Source organism: Macaca thibetana, chromosome 3, assembly GCF_024542745.1.
Source record: "Macaca thibetana thibetana isolate TM-01 chromosome 3, ASM2454274v1, whole genome shotgun sequence".
Lineage (NCBI taxonomy): Eukaryota > Metazoa > Chordata > Mammalia > Primates > Cercopithecidae > Macaca > Macaca thibetana.
In genome coordinates this window covers 70,953,389-70,969,208 of record NC_065580.1, presented here as the reverse complement: position 1 = coordinate 70,969,208, position 15,820 = coordinate 70,953,389, and the positions used below count along the sequence as shown (strand labels likewise).

Sequence of the window (15,820 nt, the reverse complement as noted above, 5' to 3'; positions counted from 1 at the left end):
TGACAAAGGGCTAATATCCAGAACCTACAAAGAACTCAATCAAATTTACAAGAAAAAAACAAACAACCCCATCAAAAAGTGGGCAAAGGATATGAACAGACATTTCTCAAAAGAAGACATTCATACAGCCAACAGACACATGAAAAAATGCTCATCATCACTGGCCATCAGAGAAATGCAAATCAAAACCACAATGAGATACCATCTCACACCAGTTAGAATGGCAATCATTAAAAAATCAGGAAACAACAGGTGCTGGAGAGGATGTGGAGAAATAGGAACACTTTTACACTGTTGGTGGGACTGTAAACTCGTTTAACCATTGTGGAAAACAGTGTGGTGATTCCTCAAGGATCTAGAACTAGAAATACCATTTGACCCAGCCATCCCATTACTGGGTATATACCCAAAGGATTATAAGTCATGCTGCTATAAAGACACATGCACACGTATGTTTATTGCAGCACTATTCACAATAGCAAAGACTTGGAATCAACCCAAACGTCCATCAGTGACAGACTGGATTAAGAAAATGTGGCACATATACACCATGGAATACTATGCAGCCATAAAAAAGGATGAGTTTGTGTCCTTTGTAGGGACATGGATGCAGCTGTAAACCATCATTCTCAGCAAACTATTGCAAGAACAGAAAACCAAATACCACATGTTCTCACTCATAGGTGGGAATTGAACAATGAGATCACTTGAACACAGGAAGGGGAGCATCACACACCAGGTCCTATTGTGGGAGGGGGTAGGGGGGAAGGATAGCATTAAGGAGATATACCTAATGTAAATGACGAGTTAATGGGTGCAGCACACCAACATGGCACATGTGTACATATGTAACAAACCTGCACATTGTGCACATGTACCCTAGAACTTAAAGTATAATAATAATAAAAAAAAAGAAATCTGCTGTTAATCTGATAGGTTTTCCTTTATAGGTTGCCTGACGCTTTTGCTCACAGTTCTTAAGATTCATCCCTTTGTCTTGACTTTAGATAACCTGATTACTATGTGCTAGGTGATGATCCTTTTGTGATGAATTTCCCAGGTATTCTTTCAGGTTCTTATATTTGGGTGTCTAGATATCCAGCAAGGCTAGGAAGTTTTCCTCGACCATTCCCTCAAATATGTTTTCCAAACTTTTAGATTTCTCTTCTTCGGGTTTGCACATGTAACATAGTCTCAAACTTCTAGGAGGCTTTGTTCATTTTTTAAAATTCTTTTTTCTTTGTCTTGGGCAGATTGGGTTAATTCAAAAGCATTGCATTCGAGCTCTGAAGTTATTTCTTCTGCTTGTTAAATTCTATTGCTGAAGGTTTCCAGTGCATTTTGCATTTCTCTAAGTGTGTCCTTGATTTCCAGAAGTTGTGATTGTTTTTTATTTATGCTATCTATTTCACAGAAGAATTTTCCTTTTATACCCTGTAGCATGTTTTTGATTTATTTAAGTTGGACTTCATATTTCTCTGATGCCTCCTTGATTAGCTTAATAATCACCCTTCTGAATTCTTTTTCTGGCAATTCAGAGATTTCATCTAGGTTTGGATCTCCATTGCTGGTTAGCTGGTGTGATCTTTTGGGGATGTTAAAGAACCTTGTTTTATCATATTACCAGAATTGTTTTCCTGGTTCCTTCTCATTTGGGCAGACTATATCAGAGGGGCAATCTGGGATTCAAGGGCTGCTGATCAGATTCTTTTGTCCCACAGGGTGCTCCCTTGATATGGTGTTCTCACTTTTCACTTACAGATGAGGCTTCCTGTGAGCCATATTGTAGTAATTGTTTTTTCTCTTCTGGATTTAGCCACCCAGAGGAGCTACTGGGCTCTGAGCTGGTACTGGGGAGTGTCTGCAAAGAGTCCTGTGATGTGATCCGTCTTCAGGTCTTGCAGCCATGGATACCAGCACCTGCTCCAGCGGAGATAGCAGGGGAGTGAAGTGGACTCTGGTGAGGTTCCTTGGTTGTGTTTTTGTTTAGTGCACTGGTTTTATGTTGATTGGCCTCCAGCCAGGAGGTGGCACTTTCAAGAGTGCATCAGCTCCAGTCCTATAAGGAGGATTCAAACTTGCCCTAGGCACACTTGGTTAAGTATTCAGGTTTCTCAGGCAGTGGATAGGGCCACAGAGCTCCGAAGAGATTATAACCTTTGCCTTTGGCTACCATGGTGGGTAGAGAAAGATCATCCACCATGGTGGCAGGGATAGGTGTGTCTGAGCTCAGCCTCTCCTTGGGCAGGGCTTGCTGCAGCTGCTGTGGGGGATGGGGGTGTAGTTCCCAGTCCAATGGAGTGATATTCCCAGGGAGATTATGGCTGTCTCTGCTGAGTCATATAGGTCACCAAGGAAGTGAGGGAAAGCTGGCAGTCACAGGCTCACCCCACTCCCATGTAGCTCACAGTCCTAAAGGCCAGCCTCACTCCCACTGTCCCCCCAATAGCACCGAGTCTATTTCCAGACAACTGGTGACCGGGGCTGAAAACTTGCCCCAAACCAGAAGCCTCGCCATTGAGAAAGCAAGCAGACTCACAGTATTTTCAGCATCTCAGGGAGCCTGCAGTGGTGATCACAGTTCCTTCAAAGGGTCTATGGGTTCTCTTGGGTTTCCTGGTATGTTCCTGTGGTAGTTCTTGGAGCAAAAAATCACGATGTAAGTCTCCACACACTGCTTTGTCCATACAAATGGGAGCTGCAAGGTAGTCCTGCCTGCTGTCTGCCATCTTAATCCTCATTCCCACTCCTCAATCTTACAGGTCAAATAGATCCAATAGCTATGTAGATCCAGTGGGGTTAGCCCCACCATGATACAGAACGGGGGAGGGCAAAAAATTAGATTCAGTGGGGTTAGCCCCACTATGATACGGAACAGGGGGAGGGCAAAAAAAAAAATGGGTCTGAGGGCAAATAAGTATTGTCACTATTCACAGGTTACTGTAAAATCAATGTTTTCATAGTCTGGCTCTGATTCCGTGGCTACCACATTGATACTACGACTTTGGATTTGCATTAATGCCTATGGAAAGCCAAATTCCTAGACCCTCCAAAATATAACATCTCCTAATCTTTGTAATCTTCCAGCCTTCTCTTCTCAAACATGTACCATGTTATGTTCATGACATTCCCTTTTTCAAAAAGGCCTCCCTGAACCTGTCTAATTTACCTTAGATTTTCTTAAGTCTCATCTCCCATATGAAGTCTTCTAATCACCAGAGCCTTCTGTGACTGCTTTTTTTTAAAAGCTACATTTATTGCTGGTCCCACCTATTTGGCATATTTTAAAAATTCTTCTTTGCCACGTTATTTACATTTTTAGGTATCTTCCCTGTCTTCCCAGCTAGATTTTAATGGCCCTTGAGGGCAGGGAATGTCCATATCCGAAGCACATAATTTAATACTATAACATAGTAGATGTTCAATAAGTTCACATTGTGGTTTATGCTCTTGTTCTGACCAAAAGCTGTGATCAGAAGAATTTTTGGAACTATTTGCTTTTCAAGGCTGTAGAGCAAGTCATTATATGCCTCTCAATGAAATTGTAATACACAAATAGCTGTATGGAAATTATAGCATTAAATCAATTTGAGGGGTTATGCTAATCAAAGATGAAATCAATCTGATTAAAGCTATGACCCAATCCCATCTAAAGTTGACTCTAGAAGAGATTTGAATCATTAATACCTTACTATAACCACCATACAGAGGAAAGGAAAATAAACAAAATAAAATAATGTACTTGGACTCCAAAGTTTTATTTTACACAATGTTCAGAATATAATAGTAATTATAAGATGGGAAGAAGCAGGAAAGTGTGGCCTATAATCAAGAGAGAGCATAATAAATGAAAGTAGACAGATGACTGGTTTTTAAGGATTAATCAACAAGGACTTAAACAAATATTATAAATTTATAAAATAATTTATAGGGTATAGATATCAAAGTTGACAGGTGGGGTATTTTAGGAAAGAAATGAAAACTGCTAAAAAGAATCAAGTGTAAATTATTTCCCCTACAATTGCTTTATTGAGGTATAATTGACAGATAAAAATTGTACATCTTTAAGGTATACAACATGATGTTTTGTTACAAATATATATTGTGAAATGATGACCACAACCAAGCTAATTAACATGTCAATCACCTTACATAGTTACCTTTTTTTTTTTTTTGGTAAGAACAATCAAGATCTGTTCTTCCAGCAAATGTCTAACATACAATACAGTATTATTAACCATAGTCACTATCCTATACATTAGAATCTCCAGAAAATATTCATCCTGAGTAACTGAAACTTTGTACCCTTTGACCAACATTTCCCCCACGCCCCAGCCCATGGTAATCACCATTCTACTCTCTGCTTCTCCAAGTCTGACTTTTTTAGATTCCACATATAAGTGAGATCATTCAGTACTTCTCTTTCTATGTCTGGCTTATTTCACTTAGCATAATGTCCTCCAGGTTCATTCATGTTGTCACAAATGACAAGATTTTCTTCTTTTTTATGGCTGAATGGTATTTCATTATGTGTATGTGTATATATGTATAGACACATATACCATAATTTTTTTTGTCCATTTATCCATTGATGAACACTTAGGTTGTTTCCATAGCTTGGGTGTTGCGAACAGTGCTGCAATGAATGTGGGATGCAGTTATCTCTTTTAGATACTTTTGTAATTTCCTTTGGATATATACCCCAAAGTGGGATTGCTAGATCATATGGCAGTTTTATTTTGGATTTTTTGAGGAATCACCATACTGTCTTACATAATAGCTGTACCAATTTACATTCCAACCAATATTATACAAGGATTACCTTTGTGTCACATCCTCTCTAACACTTGGTATCTCCTGTCTTTTTTATAATAGCTATTCTAACAGGCATGAGGTGATAGCTCACTGTGCTTTTGATTTGCATTTCTCTGATGATTAGTGATATTAAACACCTTTTCATATACCTGTTGGTCATTTGGATGTCTTATTTGGAAAAATGTCTATTTGGGTCCTTTACCTATTTTTAAATTGGGTTATTTGTATTTTAGCTATTGAGTTGTGTGAGTTCCTTATATATTTTGGATATTAACCTTTACTAGATATATGGTTTACAAATATTTTCTAGCATTCCATAGGTTGCCTTTTCATTTGTTGATTGTTTCCTTTGTTGTGCAGAAGCTGTTTAGTTTGATGTAGTCCCACTTGTTTAAATTGACTTTTGATGTCTGTGCTTATGATGTCATATTAAAACAATTTATTGCCAAAGCCAAGGTTAAGAAGACTTTTTGCTATTTTTTTCTAAGAGTTTTATGGTTTCCGGTCTTTAATTCACTTTGAGTTGAATCCTTAAGTAGATGCATGGATAAATAAAACTGTGTTACATACAGACATGGAATATTATTCAGTGCTAAAATGAAATAAACAATAAAACCACGAAAAGACGTGAAAGAAACTTAAATGCATATTACCAAATGAAAAAAGCCAATCTGAAAAGGCTACATGCTGTGTGAATCTAACTATATGACATTCTGGAAAAGGCAAAACTATAGAGACCATAAAAATAACAGTGATTGCTAGGAGTTAGGATGTAGGGAGGGAAGGGTGATTACGTGGTGCACAGGGGAATCTTAGGGACATAAAACTACTCCGTATGATACTATAATGGTAGATACACGCCATTGTAGATTGGTTTCAAACCTACCAAGAATTGATACAGCACCAGGAGTGAGCTCTAATGTAATCTATGGGCTCCGAGTGATAATGTATGAATGTAGGTTCATTGATATTGTAACAAATGTGCCACTCTGGAGGGAGATGCTGATAATGGGGGAGACTATACATGTTTTGGGGCAGGCAGTCTATGGTACATCTCTGTACCTTCCATCAGTTTTGCTGTGAACCTAAAACTGCTCTAAAAGTAAAGTCTATTAAAAACAAAAAAACAAACAAAAAAACATACTAGAACTAATATGTGATTTAGCAAGATTGCAGTCAATGTATAAAAGTGAATTTTATTTCTATGAATTAGCAATGAACAACTGGAAAATAAAATTTTTAAACTGTGCCAATTATAATAACATCATAGCAGAAAATATTTAGGATTGAATTTAATGAAAATTATACAAGATATATGTAATCAAAATAAACAGTGTTGAGAGGACTTAACAAGGCTCTCCAAATGAAAAGAAAGATATATTGAGTTGAAAGACGCATCATTATTAGATGTCATTTTGAAATCTCAGTGGGCTTTTTTGTAGAAATTGGCAAGCTAATTCTAAAATTTATGAGATAATTCAAAGGACTTGCAATAGCCAAAATAATTTTTTTAAAAGAACAAAGTTGGAGTACTTACAGAATCAAATTTTAAGATTTATACAAAGCTGCTATTATTAGGATCATGTGTTATTGGTGTAAGGACAGACAAATAGATAAATGGGCAGAATAGAAAGTACAATAATCAACCTACACTTATACATTTAATAGATTTTTAACAAAGTAAGGCAATGTAATGGGGGCAAGCAAAGCCTTTTCAATAAAAGGTGCTAGAACAACTGGATAATTATATGAAAAAAAATGACCCTTACATGGTTATTTTTGATAATTACATGGAAAAAATGGATCTTCTGCATTCCATCATCATAAAATTAATTAGAGATGAATCATAGACTTAAGAATAGAAGCTAAACTATGAAGTTATGAGAAGAAAACAAAAGAGAATATCTTGGTGACTATGAGGTTGGTAAAGATTTGTTAGACTGTATGTTGAAAGAATAACCATGAATGAAAACACTGTCAGATTGGACTTATATCAAAATTTCATCAAAATTCATCAAAATTACTGCTTATCAAAAGACACAGTCAAGGGAATGAATATACAGGCCATTGGCTGGAAGGAAATATTTGGAATACGTATACCTAAAAAAGCACTTGTATTCAGAACACATACAGAATGCATATCATTCTACAATAAAAAGACAATGAACCCAATAGAGAAATTGGCAAAAGACTTGAACAGACAATTCACAAGAAATGATATATAAATGACCAATATACATATGAAAAAGTGCTCATCACCAATAGGTCCTCAGAGAAATGCAAATTAAAACCATCATGCAATAATGCTTTACACCCATCAGAATAGCTGAAACAAAATATTGTAATATGCCAAATGTTGATGAGGATGTGGAGCAATTAGGACTCTCAAACGTTGCTGGTTGGAATGAAAAAATGGTACAGCTACTTTAAAAAATTAGCAGCTTTTAAAATACAGTTACATATATACTTACCACATGACACAACAATTCTACTCTTAGGTATTTAAGAGAAATGAAAACATGACTATACAATAACCTATATGTAAATATTCTTAATAGCTGTAGTAATCATATGCAAAACTAGAAACAATTGAAATGTCCATCAACAAATGAATGGATAAACAGATTGTACAGATTGTGGTATTGTCTTAGTCAGCTTGGGCATAAGAAAATACCATAGACTGAGTGGCCTAAACAACAAAAATTTATTTCTCACAATTCTGGAGGCTGTGAAGTCCAAGATCAAGGTATTGGCTAATTCAGTTCCTGGGGAGGACTTTCTTCCTGACTTGTAGATGGCCACTCTCCTGTTATGTCCTCACATGGCTTTTCCTTGGTGTATGTATGTGGGGAGAGGAGAGAGAGAAAATCTCTCTCAATTCTACTGAGACCACAAATTCTACTGGATTAGGACCCTACCTTTGTGACCTCATCGAATCTTAATTAACTTCTAAAATCCCTATCTCCAAATTCAATCACATTGGGAATAGGACTCCAACATATGAAATTTGGGGGACACCATTCTGTCTATAGCAAGATATTCATCCAACAGAATACTACTAAACGATAAAAAGAAAGGAATAACTGAATTTCATAGATACTATGAGTGAAAGAAGACAGGTACTAAGGAATACAGACTTTCAATTCCACTTAAATAGTGACAGAAGTCAAAGGGTGTTTGACTGTGGGTTAGAAGGGATTAACTAGGAAGGTGCACAAGGGAAACTTCTTTAGCAATGCTTTGTTTAGAAGAGTGCGGTGATAGTTCCTCAGGTATATACATTTGTCAAAACACATTGACTACACTTAAGAATTGTGCATTTTAGGCCAGGCGCAGTGGCTCACGCCTGTAATCCCAGCACTTTGGGAGGCTGAGATGGGCAGATCACAAGGTCAGGAGATCGAGACCATCCTGGCTAACACGGGGAAGCCCTGTCTCTACTAAAAGTACAAAAAGCCGGTCATGGTGGTGGGCGTTTGTGGTCCCAGCTACTCAGGAGGCTGAGGCAGGAGAATGGCATGAACTTGGGAGGCAGAGCTTGCAGTGAGCCGAGATCGTGCCACTGCACTCCAGCCTGGGCAACAGAGTGAGACTCTGTCTCTTAAAAAAAAAAAAAGAATTGTGCATTTTATTGTGTGTTAGTTATATCTTAACAAACAAACAAACAAAAGGCAACTGAAGCAAGAAATTTCCCTGACCCCTTCACGGGAACTGGAGTGGACTTGTGCTGGATCTAGCTGGCTGCTTCAGCATTGGCAGGGGCAAACTCCACTCACTTGGACCCATTGTGCTTCACCCGTTGTGGGAGGGAATGAGCAGGTGAGTGGGTGCAGGAGCTGCAGTGAGCAGTTTTGGGTGCCGGCTGGAGCAAATTCCATGTGGGGCCCCGTGGCAGCATCTAGTGGGTGCCTGCAACCCTGAAGCCCAAGAGGGTGTATGTTACTGTGCTCTTTTAGCTTTTCTGTCCACAAATGGCTTAAATGTTAAACAGCTTAGTGGGCCCTCTGCCTTTTTGTGGTAAGCAGTGGCTCTCCACCGGCATGGGTAAAGGGTCTGTGTGACAACCTTTAGCGTCCACACCCGTGGCATCTGAACTCTTGTTTGGCATCCAGGAAGAATCAGCTTGCACAGACGAATTGAAGAGTGGTGAATAGGGAGGATTTTATTGCCCATGAAAGTGGCTGTCAGCAGGAAGGGGAGCTGAAAAGGGGATGGAGTGGGAAAGTGATCTTCCCTCAGAGTCTGGCTGTCCCCTGCCAGACTCCTCTCCGAAGCAACACCATCAAGCCAACCCTCTGAAATTAAGCTGCCTCTCTCCAACATCCAACTGTAGTCACAGACGTCCCGCTGCTGCTTCTCTTCTCTGCTCTCTGTTGGTGGATCCTGGGGTTTTTACGGGCACAGGATCTGGGGCTGGGTGGCCCATGGGTGGTTTTGGAAAAGGCAACATTTGAGCAGGAAAACAGGAATGCATGTTCTCATTTTGAGCTGCAGTTCCAGGCTTGAGAGTGGGGCCCTCACTGGGGACCCACCCTCTTCTTCCCAGAATTCCCCTGCCTCCTGTCCCTATCACAACTAAGAAAAACTCACTTTCAGCAATTTTCATGTACTCCCAGGTTAGGGAGCAGTATTCTAACAGAGCTTTTCCATTTTAAATGATGTTACAAATTATGGAGCAGTTAGGGGATTTCAAATTAACACATTTATTATGTGCCTTCATGTAATAGACCCTTCAGTTCATAGAATACAAATTAGAGAGGGGACTTGCTCAAGGTCATATTACTAATGACTTATGGGATGGGAACCATATTTCTAACATCTAAGCTTAGACTCTTTTGTATTAAAGAAAAAATAGTAGAGCACACCTAGTAGGCATAAAGGGGTTCAGGATGTCAGAGCTGGCTGTCTCCCAGGTTGTAATCCTAAACCTTCATTTGGGTTGTGAGGAGCAATTTAGGAGCAGGCAGATTCTCTGTGGTGCTGACCATGTAGAGGCAGAGAATGTGATCAGAGTAGGTGTCTCCAGTCACCAGCAGCCCTCTCAGTCCTGTAACTTTACCCAAGTATTTTCTTCAGACTTTCAAGCCTTCCTTCCAGGGATGGGCTTTTCAAATTTAACCTGAGGCACCAGGTCTACCATTAGCATTTTCCTTTCTAAGGCATTTTCAATGGATGTTTCACCACATTTAGAATTCTCTGGGGGCAGGAATCATGGTTACACATCTAACACAATAGTGGGGGCTGAATGTTTGTGGGATAACTCTAGTTATTTAACAACAAAGAAGAAACCATCCTCATTTCCATCAGCGACAGCTTGCAGTGTTACGCAAGCACTTTGACATAACTTCATGAACTGCAGAATTAAGTCTGCAACCACAAGAGAAAGAAACTGATTTCTCGTGGCTCTTTTGTAATTTCAGAAAGGTTTTGGGAAGTCTTTAAATTGAATTTAACTGTTGAGCACAGGCTGAACTTAAAACCCTCATCTGTTTTAAGTCATTCCCTCCCTCCCGTACACTGTACACTCATAGGGGTTTTGAATCCTAAGTGCTTTTGCTGTGGACATAAGCTCTCCGTGAAAGGCCAAGGAACCCAAGGGGCTGAGATTACTGCCTGCATCACCACATTCCTTTTGTTTGAATTCACTCAGCTGAAAATCACTGAGTGGTTGTAGAATGCCCTGCACACAGCCACGGGGTCTCATCAGGCCACAAAGGTGGGTAGAAAGAACCCTGCCTCGCAAGGAATGTCGGCGTTATTATTCAGGAAGGAACACGGGAAGAGGGGAAGAAAAACAAATATTTCTTAACAACAATAAGCTCAAATTTTTCTACTTCAGGAGTAAGATATAATTGGCATCTACCTAGAAGCCATACGCCATGATAATTTATTTTTTAATTTGTGTCCTGGCACTCGCTGCACTAATTATCCCACTGATACCCAGTGAATCTTCCTGAACACAAGGAAAGTCCATTTTGTTAATCAGGAAAATGGTTGTAACAAGCCACTGATATTTGGGGTATGTTTGAGACAAGGAGAGTTACTTTCTTGCTCACAGTATAGTCCAATAAGGGTAAGGAGGGGAAGGAATGGCAGTTGTGTGTGTTCTTCTCTACACAGTTATTCAGGGCCTCGGATGCCATTTATAGCATGACTCTGCTATCGTTTAGTGTTTGTCCTTTGCTGCGTTAGGCTGGTAAGCGGAGAAAGAGAGAGCTCATGGAGGACCCCACAGGAGGTTGGTTTAGGGACTAGGTCAAGAAGTGCCTTAGCATCACTTCTGCCCACATTCCGTTGGCCAGAACTCATTCATATGGCTTCTACTAACTTCAGGGGAAGCTGCAAAATGTGGTCTAGTTTTGTCTAGAAGAAAAAGAAATGAGGATTCATGAGCACATAGCACAGTATATAATAGTAGGTGGCAATAACATACATTCTATCTATATTCAGATACTTAAATATTTACTGACAAGTGGGAAAAAGAGTGGGTTCCATGCTAATCTTCCCAAGTGATGTTGGTTCTGCTTCTGGGTGTGTTACTTGTAGACAGTGGCCCATTCATCTCTATACCACCTACATGACCAATGCCTATTCCTTGACTTATAATTTAATAATTGGCATTGATTGTATACATGCTCCCACAGAACAGGTATTTGCTGCAGTACTAAAATTATACATATTTTGAGGGCTCTGCAGCCTTCAACTGATCAGGAGTCAGAACACAAGATTCCATGACAAGGCTTCTCAATTGTTGTTTTGTTTCTTCACTTTGTTATATTATACCAATCAGCAGAGTTATTGGTTAATATATCCCATTGTAATTAAACTTGAAGACAGCAAAGATCTGTTAGAAAATAATGCCTGTTAATCTCCTGCTTTCCTAGTCACATAGTAACAATTCCAAAACTAAATCAGAAGCACCTGTTAGGAATGAGGCTCTCAATAGGTGGAGGTGGTAGGAGCAGAAATTCTATCTATATTCAGATACTTAAATATTTACTGACAAGTGGGAAAAAGAGTGGGTTCCATGCTAATCTTCCCAAGTGATGTTGGTTCTGCTTCTGGGTGTGTTACTTGTAGACAGTGGGTCCAGATCTGGAACTCTGGGCAGGGAAGGAAGACAGGGCTGGGAACCCTTGGCAGCATACAGAGAGTTTGAGGGTGCCAGAGTCCTCAGAAAAGTTGGAAGCAGGGAGAATAGTTTCAGCAGCAGAATTCCTGTGTGTTATTTTAGGTGCCTTGGGTCAAGTACCGTAGGCATAAATGGACTGACCTTCCTTGGTCTCAATGCAATGCATGGGTTAAGAGCTAGTGAATTCTCTATACTGGGCTCCCAAGTGGGTGCTCATGGTTGATCAGGCATTAAAAATCTATAGGTACTGCCTTAGGCCATGCCTCAGTGAAACCATCTCAAAGTTTTCTTGGAGATTATTTATCAAAGACCTGACATAGAGCTGGAGGATTAACGAGTAGTTTTACTGGTGATAACTAGAAATCCAGACCTCCATCCCTTCCTGCCAGAGCTGTCACTCCCAGGAAAGTCACAATTTCATTTCCTAATGAGATGTAACATTCTGTTCCAAGGGCATTTTTTAGTTCTCACTGCTCTGTGTGTTGTACTATGTAACTGAGGGGTCCTGGCCTACACATTTCCATGTGGTTAATTACAACAGCATGTGGCAGAAGTTTTTACTGAATATGTAATCTGATGCCACTAATGTGATGGTGTCAGGTGCATAAAATGCTCGAGACAGTTAGTTGTGTTTCTTTTCTTCTTTTTTTTTTTTGTATGGAATAGATTACTTCATTGGGAGTTTGGAAACTTGCCCAGTAGTTTTCGAGAGCAGGAAAGTTTCTCTCTTTGTCACAAAGAGACTTCTTGCAAATAAAAGCCCCTGTAATACAGGTCTGTATGAGACAGGGCTCCTTTGCACTCTTGTCATGTACTTTGTACCTTGTGTAAGTAGGAGGGAGCAGAAAGGTGGAAGGAAAGGTGCCTAGACGTCTCATACATGAGGGTGGTGAGAATACAGGTGAGACTGAGAGATGAGAGCAAGGACAAGAGAGGAGAAGAGTAGGTGACAATAACATAAATTACATCTATATTAAGATACTGAAATATTTAAACTAGTAGACCAACAGCAGAGAGGAATCAGTAGCATAGAGACCTTGAGAATAAAGAGCTCAGCATATTTCATTCTCTTGAAGTTAATTTAAGAAATGCAGAAATCACTCCATAAATATGAGGCCCCAGGTCAAAAGAATAGTTACTTATTGGATGCCTTATGGTAGTCCCCAAAATAGATGTAATCATTACCAGTGCAGAAGTCACATAACCTCCTCCAGTCTATTTCCTTACATGTGAAATGGGGACAATAGTAGTATGTACTTAATAGAGTTATTGAGAGGTTTATAAGAGATGATATATGTAAAGCCTTTGGCATGGAATCTGTCATAGAGTGAGAACTCAATATAGTTTAGTGATGATTATGGGAATGGTAATGAAGATGATGGAAGACATTGAAGAGGATGCCACAAGAATCAAGCTGATGAAATGAGTTTAAATGGAGCAAGAGATAATCAGATTTAAAAATTACTGGGACATTTTCCAGGCTGATGAAAGAGCTATATGATAGCTACAGTTTATTTGCAGAATAATTACCTCCCTTCTATTCCTACACTCTCCAAACATATGGATGAAGTAGAAAGTAAAACTAGGAGAAAAGCCAGCACCTGTGTTTTTGGGCTATTCAGTTACAGTGTTGGAGGGAATATCAAGAAATTCTCTTTTATGGGGAATTGTATTTGAGCATCTAAGACAGGTGAGTGTCTATACTGTTCTTAAAGACTTCTAAAGGTATGGTTATTCTCAATAGTTGGGTTCAGGGTCTAATTATCTGGATGTTTAACTTAAACACCATTTCAGTCTAGTTCCGGTCTTCCTGGCAATGCGGAACAGATGGAGTTCTATATAACCCATGACCCATAAGGTTGGAAGATAAGAATAACATCCATGCTACAACCTAGCTGTGCTAAACCAGGCTTAGCACAGATTCCTAAAGGTGAGCTAAAGGTTTTGTGTCATCTGCCTTCAATCAGGGATGTTTGTGGGGAAAATGAGAAGCATGTCATGGCACAATGCAGTCCAGCTGCCTGAAGAACCTCCAGGGAAGAGAATCCAGAGGCAATAATGCAAAGCAGGCAGAGTTCAAGGTGACTCATGTGGCAGCTCTGGATAGGCCCATTCTGACATCAAAATAGCCATCAAAGAGTGGAAGTTCTATGTGGAAGTCTAGTCTGCACAGTCCCTTTGGGACTATTTGGGGTTTGATCCATGGTAGAGCTGATTATAAATTCAGCTATAACGGGACCTCTCATTGCTTCCATCGGCTCCATCAGAGCCTTCTTTTCCAGGCCTTTGTCACTTTTGTGAATCTCCACTGCACTCTCCTGTATTCCTCATTCACCTCTTAAACTGCGAGGAACAAATCTGAACTTATACTTAGAGTCTGACTCAAAACCTGCAGCCCAAGGATCTGTCACCAGGTGTTATATGCCAATGTCATATTTCTCATAATTCATCCCAGGGAAATCCTCCCACAGATAACAAAATAAATAAAACAAGAACACACTTTTCCTGACTCAAATGTATCATGTGTTCCAACATGTGAATGTTTTCCATTTTATTAGTGCTAAATCTCTCATAGTTTGGTTTTATAGTTTTGGGGCCCTTAAGCACATAACTTGCACCTGAAAAACAGAGGCGATGTCTTTTTATCTGTATTTCTCTATTGTCTTAAACAATACTAACACTACAGGCAAATAGCAAATGCTTCTTTAGCAAATGAATAAATAAGGTATGAATAAAAGCAACCATCTTTTCACTTAGTCTGATTTTTATTTCAGATCCTAGATCAGAGGCTTGAATTCACCAATCTGTGTACACACAGCTGGATGCAATACCCTTGGTTTTCCCGGTACCATCTGCTCACTAAATCAACCCTTGAAGGTCAAAAACACTGAACAAAAGAAGCATTGGGGAAAGGGGAAAAGAGGTGGTATGGAAACTGGACAGGTCGAGGTGTTTAAGGAAATGACAGACATTAGCAGATGTCACAGAGATTTATTTCTTTTTCTATGGGGATTTACTCTAGTGACCAAACTCTGTTTCCGCGTTGTTTGTTTTTTTTGTTTGTTTGTTTGTTTGTTTTTTTTTTCCCCTCAGAAAGCACTTGGAGCATTCATCATTTGCTGTGGGAGCTACTTTGTGGGCAAAACTTTCTTTCCTTTCAGATCTTGGACTCAGGGTTTAGACTTGACATATTAAGAGGAACAGCACCTTGAAGTTTCAGGGACAGAAAAGTGCAAAGCCTAGGATGAGGAGTTGTCAAAATAAATTCTCAAGGTACCTTTCTCAAAAGCATTCTTTCTCCTACTCACTTCCGGAGCAACCACATCCAGGAAGTGTGAGGAGTGAAGGCCTCAGACCCTCTGAGTGGTGGGAAATACAAGAGATTTGAGCTCTTGGCGTAGTGTTTCAGGCCATGTTTTGGAACCGGTGCCCAGAAAACAGGCACTATGTTTTCTTGAGGGAGCATCCTCAGGGTTAAGGCTTTTAGGGTTGCCAACGAGCAGGGAAACCCATGCTAAGTCATACACTTAGGAAACTCAATAAATCCTCACTGATTAATTCCAGATCACCACTCCCTTCCCAGTCAGAGATGTGCATGCTCCTCAAAATTACTTTTGAAGATGGGAATTGCTTGGAAAGGTTTAAAAGAGGGAAGTCTTTTTAATTTTTTTGATCATATATATATTTATTTTACAATTAACTATGCCATAATGGAGTTTTTATGATGATTTTGTTTGAATACCACAAATAGAAATATAAGATAAAAATTATCATTCACCTTAAACAATGGAAAAGCAAGGGACAGAGAGGTCATTGGTAAAGCAACTCTCCACAATCATTTCCATTTAGCACAATTAAAATCAGTGGACTGGT

General features: G+C 39.5%; 1 protein-coding gene across 1 annotated transcript in view; it reads left to right on the top strand.

Annotated features, from left to right (window-relative positions):
• Positions 1 to 1,328: 1,328 nt before the first annotated feature.
• The window catches only part of LOC126949918 (histone H3.v1-like), a 143,793-nt gene continuing 129,301 nt past the window's right edge, over positions 1,329 to 15,820 (top strand). The window contains exon 1 of the mRNA XM_050782883.1: positions 1,329 to 1,960. Within this exon, the coding sequence (XP_050638840.1) occupies positions 1,907 to 1,960 (54 nt within the window). The 5' untranslated portion in view covers positions 1,329 to 1,906. The remainder of the gene's footprint in view (positions 1,961 to 15,820) is intronic.